At 57.1% G+C, this 12,799-nt stretch overlaps 1 protein-coding gene across 1 annotated transcript in view; it reads right to left on the bottom strand.

Annotated features, from left to right (window-relative positions):
• Positions 1 to 4,806: 4,806 nt before the first annotated feature.
• Positions 4,807 to 12,799, bottom strand: part of NHEJ1 (non-homologous end joining factor 1) — a 45,681-nt gene continuing 37,688 nt past the window's right edge. The window contains exons 5-7 of the mRNA XM_054381353.1: positions 5,520 to 5,637; positions 5,170 to 5,273; positions 4,807 to 4,887 (exon numbers count right to left, since the gene is read on the bottom strand). Coding sequence (XP_054237328.1) covers positions 4,807 to 4,887; positions 5,170 to 5,273; positions 5,520 to 5,637 — 303 coding nt within the window. The remainder of the gene's footprint in view (positions 4,888 to 5,169; positions 5,274 to 5,519; positions 5,638 to 12,799) is intronic.

Raw genomic sequence — 12,799 nt, 5'->3', positions numbered from 1 at the left:
CAGCCGGGGGTGCCCGCTGCCACCTGCCCCCTTGGGCAGCCCTGCCGCCCCGAGGCGCCCCCCGCCTGTCGCACACCCTGTACCCCTCAACACACCACAGGCCGTCCCGTGGGCACGAGGTGGCACCCCCGGGGCTCCGGCCCCCACCGCGCCGCCTGCTCGCCAGGGGCCCGGGCCTGCGGGCGGGGATCAAACAGAGCAGGGAGGCAGCTGGTTGAAATTTAACCACAATATTCTCGCTCCCCATTGTTTCCAGGGAGGCCCGATATTTCCACAACAGGATTATGGCATCTGATTAACTCGCTGAGACAACAATGAGGGGCTGGGATGGGCTTCCCCTTCTAGCTGCCAAAAGGGGAAAGTAAATACAACACCCTGATTTCAGGAGCAAGGGCTCGCAGGGCCCCCCTGATTCTCCCCCAGCTATGTGCTGGGGAGGGATCTGGCTTGGCTCTGCTTGCACCCCCTCCAGTCCCTAGGACCTTCCCAGGTGAAGCAGTGCTTTGGGACATCCTTGTGTGCACAACTTTCTCAGGATGTCCCCTCACCAACTCTTCAATGAACACAGGGCATGGGTCATTCTTGTGGATATACAGAGAGGCCAGGCTGGAACAGCCCGGCCAGAAGTCCAGCTCTGGCTGCAGAGCTGTGTTAGCCTCAGCAGGACCAAGCAACTGGGCAAAGGGATGCAGGCTGAGGAGCCAGCAGCACCCATGGGCTTGGGATGCTGCTATCCATTGGCCCCAGAGAGCCACTTCCTTTGCAGGAGTTCCAGGCAAAGTGTAGCTGGCCACAGGAGTCTCTGTCAGGTATTTGTACTCAGTAGCCACACTCCATCACGTTTTCATACTGATTTTGGGTTCCCAAAACCTAGCTCTGGTTTTATGTAGCCAAACATAGTGCCCAGAGCCATCTGTGAAATTCTGCCACTGTACAGGATGGTGAGGCTGTCCCACTGCTCCTGAACATGACAGTGGAGCAAGAGGGTCTGACCAGCAGCCCCTGCAACCCCACTTCCACATCTCTTCAGCTGATCCTTCCAGTGGAACATTCTAAAGGTATCAGCAGAGACAGCAGAGACATGTCACAGCACCACTCTCCATCCCTGCCCATGGCTTGCCAAGGCTGCAGAAGGGGCACTAGCATGGGAAAACTCGGGCCTGGGCTAGGTCCACAGGGTCCTCCAGGTTGGTTTGTATTCCCCACAAAGGAACAAGACCAGCTTCCCACTTTGCTCATCACTGCCACAAGGCGCTGAACAGGATCATTTGGGATGGCGCTGAGCCTGGTGGGTGTAGCACATCACCAGTGAGACGTGTCCTAAGTTCTGCCAGACCTCCAAATAACCTCTGCAGCCTGCCAACATGCAGTGTGCATGTCATGCACAGTTGTCCACCACTCTAGCAGCTCCAGGCTGAGAGCAAGCAGAGTAGTCCTTCCTTTGCTGGTACAGCATTCATGTCCTACAGAAGCCCAAGGATGCAGACAGGGAGCTGAGTTTGCCCATGACAGTAGCTCCTATCCATGCCAAAGTTCCAGCACCATGAATTGGCTCTGGCTACAGCAAGCAGTGTCCTGTCACTGAGTGGAGAGTCCATCACCTCTCCATGTTGCATTCTCAGTGCCAGTCCATGTCCCTGCCAGACAAAGCCCACTGGCCCATGGGGCCAAGTGGGACAAGAGCCCTAGGCACCACAGGAAAGGCAGGGCTAGGTGTGTGGTGAGGAGGCTTGAAGATGCAACAGGGTCTGACTAATCAGGGAGTGAGGGGGGATTTCTGCATGGGCAGCTGGTGGGAAGGGACACTTGCTGCCGCAGCACTAGGTCACAAGGAGGAATAACCTTCCAGTGCAGGTGGGAGAGGTACAGCGTCCATCGCTGTATCACACAGCATCTCCCACAGCTCCCTCAGGCTCCGCCGGGATGCCTGGCCACCACACACTGCTCCTGCCTGCGACCCGGCCGTGCCCAAGTGTCTCCTTCCTCTGCCACTCGGCTCTCCCCACCACCGCACCCGCCCTGCCTCTGCCCGGAGCAGGAGGGCAGCATCTCACAGACAGCCCACTGGGTTGCAAGTTGCCCGGGACAGGGGGCAGGGAGCTGGCACCAGGCCCCGCAGGAGTGCCCGGAGCCGGGCACTGCGCCGGGCGGCCGAGGAGCGGGCAGTGGCGGCGGACGCTGCGGTCTAGGTGGTGCTGTTTCTCCACTTTTGCTCGGCACTGGTTTGGGATTTTCCTCTCCCTATTCGCTGCCTTGGTCGTCTTCTTCTCCTCTCTCTCTCTTTTTTTTTTTCTTTTCCTTTTCTAAAAATACTTGACAGCGATTGAAAGGTCCCTTTAATCGAGGCCACAGAGCCCTTATTAAGGGCACGGGTCGGGGTGCTGGGCCGTGCCCGGCATAACGGCTTCATTAAACCCTGTGAAAACTAATATTTATGGAATCAAATTTATGGAGGCCGAGGCCGAACTTGTGGCCTTTAATGTGTGTTGGGAGCTCAAATCCAGCCGGCTCCAGGGAAGAGGGGGTGGGGACAGGGAAGGAGACCCCAGAGAGACAGGATGGGACAATGAGTAGTGACACTCCCTGGAGCCAGTGGCAACCTGGCCCAGGGAGGCACCAGTAGCCCCATGCTTAAGTCTTGGAGGCTGGGGCCCTGTGGTGGACTGTGGGGTGCTGGCAGAGCTCTTTTTTCCACCTGATGTCTTCCCTCTCCTGCTTTTATTTATCTTCTCCCCCAACCATTCTCTTGCAGCTTCACCATTCCCTGATGTAGGAGCAGGATGAGTGGAGGGTTTATCCCTGCAGCAGGGCTTTACCCCCAGCCCATGCCTGCCAGGGTGCTCATCCAGCCCTTGGCTCCCTGGAAGGACTCACACTGCAGCAGCACAGGGCTCTTGAGCAACACCTCTTGGACTGGGCCCCCTGAGCTGAGCAGCCCAGAGAGAAGGAAATATACAGCTTGGGTGCAGCTGGGTGACCCAGAGGTGCAGGTGCTGGTTTGCATCACCTGCTCCTCTACAAAGCCCATCAGCCATTGGCACAGTAGGATGGGAATGTGCCCCCCCCACCATCTGATGTACCCCCAGTCCCAAAGGGGCCAGATGAGCCAGATGCCTTCCCTGGTTTGATAAATCCTTCTCCTGCAGGTCCTGGCATGCTTGGTAAAGCAGTACAGAGTCCAGGTCCAGCAAGGAAATGGGGGACCTGGGGTGGAACAAAGCAGCTCCCAGGCCAGGAGGTTGAGCCCACATCGATGGAGCAGGGGTTGCATGACAGACAACACATGAAACATGCTAAACTCCTGCCTCCCCAGCTTTACCCCCATGAGTTGGTAGTAGGATCCTCCATGGGGACAAGTGCCCATCAGGCAGACCAGTGGTGCCAGGATAAGATGCTGGCAGATGGGAAAAGGCAGGATAGGTAGCTAGAGCTGTTGGCACAAGCTCATCATCCCATGGCTTCTTCTTCCCACCACCCACCCTGCCCCGCATGTTGCTCCCTCAGAGAGGAAATATAAAAAGCAAACGGCTGCTTGTGCCCTGGGACCGGCCAGCCAGGGCCCAGCAAAGGCCCTTTCATTCCCCTTCCACAGACACAGGGGCTGCTCCGGATGTTTTTGTTTCCCCCTTGCTGCCTGAGAGAGCAGGCAGCATGACTGCAGCTGGCCCAGACCCTGGAAGCAGGGCAGCCAGGGGCACGAGTGCCTGCCCCAGGAGAAGGGCGCTGTGAGTGCCTGCAGCAGTGCTGCCCAGCTTGCTGCCTGCTGCTTTAGGACCTGGCTTGGGCACAGTAGCTCCAAAGGAAACATGTGGACTCAAGTGCTGAAAGAGAATAGCAAGGGTGGGTGGGTGGATGGATGGATAGATAGATAGATAGATAGATAGATAGATAGATAGATAGATAGATAGATAGAGGTGATGCTTTGTGCCCAGGGAGTATCTGTAATCTGCCCTCAGATGGAGGAACATTCTCTGTATTAGTGGCTTGGTCCTCCTCTGCTCCTGGGAGGCCAGAACCCATGAACCCCCTAACACCTGACCATTAAACCCAGGGGAACTACTTGCAAATGGAGGATGGCTCTTAGCATATCCAGGCTGCCACTGCCAACATGCAGCTGCAAGGGCTTCATCTGGCTCCAGGCACATGGTGTGTTCCCAGCATGGGCCAAGGAGAACATGTGCTCCATCCCCCCAGAATGCTGTGTCCCCAGAATCTGGAGGTCTTCTTGTATACCAAACCCCATGTACTGCATCTTAGGATGAGACATAGCATGGGCTAGGAACTGTCTCCTGTCACACAGCAAAGAGCTGCTGTCAGCTCTTCACTCTTCCGAGCCACTGCAAGCCCCTAGGACAGCAGAACTCAGCAGCACCAGCGGCTGCACCCCTGCTTTGACACTGTGAGCCCAGGAGGGAGAGAGCAAGAGAGTGAATCTCACCTAGACACAGCTCTTTATTGCAAACCCACACAAGCGCAGCAAAATCCCAAAGCCCTGACAGAGGCCCAGCTGCCCCACACCCACCCAACAGCATCTGTCCCACTCCTTCCAGGGGCAGCACTGACTCCTCGAGGCAGCCTGGGCAAGCTTTGCACCAGGGAGGAGGCAGAAAAGAGGGTCCTGAGACACCAATGAAGAAAGGAGATGCACCGTCTCTCTGGCTGGAGATACCTTGAGAAGGGACCATTACCTGGGCAGGGTCTGACAGAAGATGCAGGAGTGGAGGCAGAGTGAGTGCTCTGCACTGCTTCTCTATCCCCCATATCCTTGGGGGAGCAGAGACTCTCAGGGTGGATGGTAGTGACCTTTCAGCTGAAGAGCCCCTTCGCCTTCTTTGGCTTGGCCTTGGCTGCAGGCAGCCGGGGCTTCTGAGCTGGGGAGGAGGTTGGCTGGAAGCAAAGGGGAGGCAGGGTTAGTCCCCCTTGAGGTGGTCAAGCAGGATGAGTGCCCATATGCAAGCAATGACACTCGTCACTCCCATGGGGGACTGGAAACTATACATGTACAACACGCTCCCCAGTCAGAGTGCATGAGGTAGAATAGGCTAGGAACAAAGCTGAGGCCCACAGACCATGTTGGAGGGGCACAGGGCTAGGATGCAAAGAGGGAAGGGAGGTGTGGGCCCCATCCTGCCATTGGTATGGAGAGGCTGTTTCTAGAGCTGAACTCACCGTGGTTTGCTCACTGGAAAATGCTGTTTCATTCTCCTGGCATGGAGATGGTGGATGGGGATGTCCTGTGGTTTCTGCAGCAAATGCTGGGCCCTCAGCATCCTCTGGTACCAGTAGAAAGAGATGCAATTTAGGACTGAGATGAGGGAGCACAGGGCAGATCAAATCCACACCAGGAATGTGTCTGTGTTTGTGAGCTCAGCCCATGGTGAAAAAGCAAAGTAGGAGACTGTTGCATAAGCAGAGCTGCACCTAGGGCCCCACTCCCCTTCTCCCAGGGTGGGGAACTCAGCTGCAGGCACGCTAGCTGCTTCAGGCAGTCCCCATCCCACAGCCATGGAGCTCCTCACCCGAGCACCGCCGTTTCTGGTTCTGCTTGGCCTCCTGCTGTGTCACTGCCACGTAGAGCTGCTGCAGAGCAGAGGCGAATGCCTGCCCTTCTCCCGCTCCGCAGATCTGGGGCAGGCTCTGCGGGAGAGAGTAGAGGCACCATCACTGCCAGGAAATCACCTTCCGAGAGCCAGTTCCTGCCAGGACACCCTGACATGGTGCCACAGCAGGGCTGAGAAGGGGACAAGCATCCCTCTGCCCCCCGACTCCATCTACTTCACCCCAGGGATTGTAGCACAATTCACAGGGCCAGCCACCTCTGACAGTGGGCAGGTTGTGGCTGCTCCCCAGCTTCAGACACACACATGTGCACGCCCCTACACCCCTGCTGGGGTGGCAGTGTCCTCCCATTCAGAAACAGTCTGTGGACACTTGATGGCCACTCGTGAAACACCGCAGATAAGCTCGCGTGGGCTGCAGCTTCCCTGGCTGGAGCAGCGTTGGGGCCACAGCTCGCTGATAAGGACAATGAGCCTTCAACAGGGGCAGGACCTTGACATGAGGTAGGGATGAGACCCTGCCTGCCACCACTGTCTCCACTGATGTCTATGTGGACAGCATAAGCCATACCCAGTGGTCCTATGGCAAGTGAGGGCAATGCAGCAGCAAGATGAGGGATGCCCAGTTTTGCTCCCAGGCTGCCAGAGAAGCTCCTGGCTTGCTGCATGCATCCTTTCTCCATCCAGGATTGATGTAGGGAAGCCACCTTCCTCCTGCTTGCACCTTCCACTTATTGTGGCCTTCCACTATCTTAAGAGCACCCACAAGAAAGCTGGTGAGGGACTTTTTAGGGTGTCAGGTAATTATAGGACTAGAGGGAATGGAACAAAAATAGAAATTAGTAGATTCAGATTGGATGTTAGGAAGAAATTCTTCACCATGAGGGTGGTGAGACACTGGAACAGATTGCCCAGGGAGGTGGTAGAAGCCCCATCCCTGGAGGTTTTTAAGGCCAGGTTGTGACTCTGAGCAACCTGATCTAGTGTGAGGTGTCCCTGCCCCTGGCAGGGGAGTTGGTACTAGATGATTCTTGAGGTCACTTCCAACCCTAACAATTCTATGATTCTATGATTCTGCCAGGACTGTGCCACCCTTGCTCTCTGGGCCACACTGATGTGCATAGGTAACCTTGGCTCTCATGACAGGGAAGCTGGCAGGCTGGGACAGCGCCATGAGCCACTGGGAATCCAACACAACATGCAGGCAGCAAACAAACACGTGTAGGGACAGGGAAATGCGTGTGTGCCCTGGAGGGGGGCTGCCTGGGGGGCTGTGGGGCCGGGCGCTGTGTGCAGCTGCATGTGAGCAGAGTGTGTGTGTGCAGCTGTGTGGAGATGAGCATGGCACTGGGGGCATGCCCGGCTGGTTGTGTGGCAGTGCCTTTGTGTGTGTGTGTCTGTGTGTGTCTGTGTCAAAGGTCCGGTACTAATCTCAGCACCGCTCCACACCCAGACAGCAGAAGAACAAAGTTTAACAGATAAGGCTGGATCCCCTCTGGGCCAGCCAAGTGGGGAGGGGATGGGGACGCTTGGACCCACTCAAGGCCAGAGTCCAAAGCCTGGCCCCAGCTTCTCAGTGGCAGAAAGGGCAGGCTGAGCTTCTCTCACTGCTCCCTGCCAGACAGGGAGGGTGGGCAGGGCTAATGCCAGTATGGGTTGGCTGGTGCCCAGAAAGGCACCTTCCCTGCTGGTCTCATCCCTCCTCCTGGAGCCATGGGCATGAAAGTCTCTTTAGCTGCAGGACACACATGGTATCAGTGTCTGCTTTTTGGGCAACTTCTCTGCTGCACCTCCTGTGACCCCACCCACTGCCACAGGAGGGATGCTCTAGTCCCAGCACCCTGACAGCATCCCTGGGATTTCTTGCCACTTGGCAAACACACCTCTCAATGCCTCCGTGCCTGGTCTCCAAGTTGGGAGCTGTGTTGGCCCATCACAAGGTCCCAGGGAGGAGGAGAGATTCTGAGCACCTTGGACACCCCAGGGATGCTCTTGCCCACCGTGTCTCACCCCATGGGGCCAGAGTTGGACTTAAAAGTTGCAAAAGCAGCATCCAAAGCCAGGAAGGTGATTGCACTTCAAAGGCAGGAGAGGGGCTGGCAATGGGTGGCCGACACAGCCCAGATCAAAGGCACAAGCTGTAGTCATAATTCAGAGAAAAGCAAACAGCAGCTCCCAGGAAAGCCAGGAACAGCGGTGGAGTGAGCAAAGTGTACCAGATAGCACTGTGTGGGTCAATGCCCCAGGAGGGCATGGTAGTCCCTTGCAGAGCTACTCAGCCATGGGTGCCACTACTCTGCTGCCCACCCCCGCTCCCTGTGATGAAGGGGTCCCTGGGGAGTGTCAGGGTAATGGGGCAAGCTATGCACCCAGGCACAGCATGCTGTCCAACCTCTTCTGCTCCAACCCAACCAGGATGCAGGCTCCAGTGCAGGATGGCACCTGGGACACAGAATCAACGAATGGTTCCAACCCCCTGATATGGGCAGGGACATCTTCAACCAGACCAAGTTACTCAAAACCCCAATCAGCCCAACCTTTTAACACTTACAGAGATGGAAGTGTCTCTACGGGCAACCTGTTCCAGTGCCTCACCACTCTCACAGTACAGAATTTCTTCCTAATACCTAATCTAAATCTACCATTTTTCATTTCCAAACTATTCTCTCTTGTCCTATTACTACACTCCCTGATAGAGTCCCTCCCCAGCTCTTCTGTAGGCCTGAAAGGCCACAATAAGGTCTTCAGAGCCTTCTCCAGGCTGAACAACACCAACTCTCTCAGCCTGTCCTCAAAAGGGAGGTACTCCAGTCCCCTGATAATCTTTGTGATCCTAAGTCCCTCAGTCCTGTCCTCTTTCCAGCACGCAAAGGAGGATCCAGTCAAGGCAGCTGCTCTCTCTGTGCTCAGTCCTGGGTGCCCAGTGTCCCTGTGGTGACCCTGGGGCTGGACAATGTTGTGAAGTGCCCACCATGCTGACAACGACCCTATCCACAAGACTGGCACACACATCCCCTGGGGGAGCACTGGGAGAAGGGTGCCCAGTGCCACCAGCCCCTCTGAGAGGGATGGGCATCTAAGATGGCACAGACATCTGCAGGTGCAGGGTACCTGCTGCCCATGCATCTGGGAAAAGCCTAGCTCTGACAAGCCCAGAATGGAATTTGGGATTCACCACCTCCTGCCACTGCCCTTCCCGTGGGCTCAGAGCCATTGGGCTGCAGAAGCTGGCCCGGGCTATGATGGGAGGGCCACGCTTCACAACCCCGGAGGGAAATGGGTTTATAACCAAAGCTGGAAGCGTTTCCCTGCAGAGCCATGACTCAGCAGGGACCGAGCATGCTGTGCCAGCCCTCGGCCACCTGATGGCCCCGGAGCCTGAGAGGGACAAGGAGATGTCCCTAGAAGGGGCTTGGTGGGGGCCAAGCCCAGGGTACTGATGCCTTTCCTCTCCATTCTCGTCCTGCTGCCCCAGCACATCTCTGAGATTAACCCCAGTGCAGTCAACCTGTCCGCACTGCGATGTCAGCACTGGCCTCCGGTGACTTGCGTACCTCTGATTACCCATCTCCAGGATAAACATGACGCCTGAGGTCCGGGGAGTGGCACGAGCTGGCACCCAGGGCAGTGCCTGTTGGCTTACCCCATGCAGCTTGCTGGGCACTGGGGAGCAATGCCCAGGGAGCTGGCACGGCTTGTCCCACATGTTATGACTATCTGGCCACAAGGCCAAGTGGGATGCCCCGGTATCAGGAGTGACTCAAGGTTGTGGCTGCAGCACTGGAGGCTTTGCAGCATGCCCTGAGCAGGGTGGGTGCCCAGTGAAGGGGGGCAGGTGCCTGACCTCGTACAGGGAGTAAGTCATGCCCAGCCCTGCAGCGGTTGGGAAAGCTCACAGGGAGCTGGACTGAAGTCTCATTTGCTGCCCACAAACCTGAGGACTCTACTATGGGGCTGTACACAAGCACTGATGGGCAGCAGGGCCAGTGGTGGGCAGGGTACAGCACCCATCTCCCAGGCATTCTCCCTTTGCCCATCCCTGTCCAGACTTCCTTCTCAAGAGGTCACAAGAGATGGAGATTAAGATGCCCTCTTGAAAGTGTGAGCAGAAGGGGCACATCCCCCTGCCCAACACTGTGCCACCAACACAGAAGCATCACCTTCCCCTGGCCTGGGCCTGGAGGGTATTGAAGGCAGGCTGGACCATGCTGGGCCCCTTGGGTGCCAAGCACAAGGGTCTAAATCAGTCATGCTCAAAGCTGGGGACTGACCCTTTCATTATCACACCAGACATTCGAAGCGGTTACCAACATTCTTTGCTACAAACCCCACATTCCTATTTTTTAATGTATTTTTAACTGGAAAACAGAGTGAACAGGGCCTGTTTGGAAATTACAGCCTGGCAGCTGTGGCTTGTATGTCAGATCTGCCCACATTCCCGTGGCCAGCCTCAGCACATGCTCCACAGGGGCACACTTAATAATTCCTGCTGGGGCTGAGAGCCAAGGGGTGTGGGCCGGGGGGGGGGGGGGGCATGGCTTCCCCAGACTCCCCCTGCCAGCGGACTCCGTGGAAATGTCGTGGTGGAACAGCAGCCCAGGAATGGTGCAGTGTCTCTCTGGCAATGGGCATGGCCACTGCATTGGCATGAGTAAAGCCTGGCAATGCTGCAGCAGCCCGCAGTGGGCAGGGGAAAGGCTCCACGACTGAGGCGTTCCCATGCCTTGTGGCTAGGCTGCTCCTGTTGCTCTTCCCTGCCATGAGTTTGTGAGTGCTCCTGGGAGGGCTGGTGTGGCTCATTGGGCATCTCTGTCCATAGTCATGCCAGTGTCAGTCAGGTTGGGGAGAGATCCTCCCTGGAATCCATGCAGATGATCACCAATCTGTGCTAGCCGCTCACCCAGCCTCTGCTAATCGAAAGAACCGACCAGGATCTGCCTGCAGGAGGATAGAGATGGAAGGGGTTGAACTGCTCCATTCATGCTGGAATCAAGAGCAGGGGAAAGCACAGCTCATCCCCCCGGTATGGAGCAGGACACATCAGCCTGGCCTCCCACCCCATCTTGCTGGTGGGGTAGTAACCCTCTCCCTGGGGGCAGAGCAGCCCCTAAGCACTCTGAGCACTGACCCCAGACAACCCCGAATTGCCCTACATTGACCACCAATGTCCTTTCCCAGCTCCTCCAGCCCTTGGATCTGCTTGTGTCAGTCTCTGGGGCACTGCATACCACATCAGTAGAAGGCTATGGGACCTGTTCTGAGCTTGCACTGTCCCCATCACTTCCTACCATTCAATCCCATGGGAACACGCGGCAGCAGTAGCAGCAGCAGAGAGATCTGGCGGCACTGCCAGGACGCCGGTAGAGCAGGCAGGGCAGGATGGCCAGGGCTTCCCAGGCAGGGAGCCAGGCTGAGCACACCTGGCAGGAAGCTGCAGGGGAAGGCAGCTGGAGAGCTGCTGAGAGGTGAAGGGGTCACCCCGGGGAAGAGCAGACGGTGAGTCCAGGACGGCCGAACATCGTAGCCCGACCCAACCCAACCCAGCTCAGCTCAGCTCAGCTCAGCTCAGCGCGGCACAGCACGGCACGGCACGGCACGGCACGGCACTCCTCCCAGCGCCGCTCCAGCCCTGCTGCGGGAAATGTTTTCTTTTCCCCCTGACTTTCGGGGCCTTTCCAACGAGCAAATGTCAGGCACATAAAGAGCGGCACTGTGAGCGGAAGATGGAGTGAGAATGCCTGCCCGCGTCCCTCCAGAAGTGCTGTCTCACACTTCATCAAGGCAGCCTTTGCAAGCGAGGCAGCCGCTTAACAACCGGCAGTCTATGCTGCCCGGCGACCGCAGCAGCCCCGCCGCTCAATACCCTTTTCTTTTCCCCTGCTCTTTTCGTGGCTTGGGTTACAACTTTGCTTGCAGACACTGAGCGGCGGGGCGCGGTGGCACTGGGGGACACTGTATTGTGCCGCTGCTGTGCTGGGGTGGATGTGGGCCCCCCTCCCCCCATCCCCGTCATGCAGGGATGCTGGAGGGGGGGTCCTGCCCCTGCCCTGCCCACTCACCACTGCTTCTAGCTCCCAGGGATAAATCCCTGGGAGAGGTGGGTCAGCGGCAGCACAGGAGTAAGACAGGAGCTGCAGCATTTCCTCAACAGTCATGTGAGGGAACGGCTCACCAGGAGCAGCCTGCAGCTTGGCAGAGGGCTGGTGGGGGCCTAGGGCCTCCAGCCCCTATCCCGTCACACCTGGAGAGAGGCCATCCCATCACACTGCCCAGTTAACACCCACATGCATTCAAGCCCTCCGGCTGCCCAAGTGCCAACAAACTCCCTAAAAAAGAGTGGGGTATAGCAGAGCAGCCCTTGCTGAAGACACCAGCCTTGCCTCCCTCCTTGGGTGACCTTGCAAGAAGCTGGGCATGACTTCCCAAGGGCTGAGGGGCAGCTGCTCATGCCATCCCCAGCTCCAGCCTGACCGTGGGCACTTGTCTTCCCATCCTGCAGTCCATAGGACAACTTCAAGAGAGCCTCTGGGTCAGCTGGCATTGGGTGTCAGCCATTAGGGTGAGGGAACTGTGTAAGGAGGAGGCCCTGAAAGCAGATCCCAGCATGCCAGGACTTGTGAAGATGCGCTGCTGGCTTGCAGGAAGGCAGAGCCACAGGCTGGTGGCACCTGCAAGCATCACATCTGCCAAACTGGCCCACTACTGACATAGGGTGCCTTCTCCAGGGTCCAGCACAGATGAAACACGTGGAGATCTGGGAGACAGCTCAGAGAACCCACTTCTCTGTGACGAAGCTAGGTGGCTCACACTGCCTTATTACTGTAGGATGGCATGGTGAATACAGACATATCACCCAGGGTTCCTTTGCAAAGAGTGCCAGCTCATGTGGGTTTATTATTGTCTGCCCAGGAAAGTTGGACACACAGCTCTGGTTTGTTATTGTAGGGTTGCTCAGGAAGGCCGGCCAGCTCACCCTAGCTTGTTATTATTGCACAGGGCTTGTGGGGGGGCTGGCCAGGAAACTTCCTGCAAAGTGGGGTGAGGGAAAGGCAGCCACACCTGTTGAATCACAAGGATGCTGTGAGGTGATAAGGAGAAGAGAGGGGTGGAATCCCACACCCTGGCTCCACCCAGTGAGGACAGGCCACTCATTCATGGCACAAACACTGGTGGTTCCCCTGGAACTTGTGGGGCAGTGGGGCTGGCAAAGGTGGCAGGAGTGTGGGTCAGGGCTGGAGACC

Source organism: Indicator indicator, chromosome 5 (assembly GCF_027791375.1).
Source record: "Indicator indicator isolate 239-I01 chromosome 5, UM_Iind_1.1, whole genome shotgun sequence".
Classification (NCBI taxonomy): Eukaryota; Metazoa; Chordata; class Aves; order Piciformes; family Indicatoridae; genus Indicator; species Indicator indicator.
Note: the sequence above shows the minus strand (reverse complement) of the source record. Positions and strands in the feature narration are given on the sequence as shown.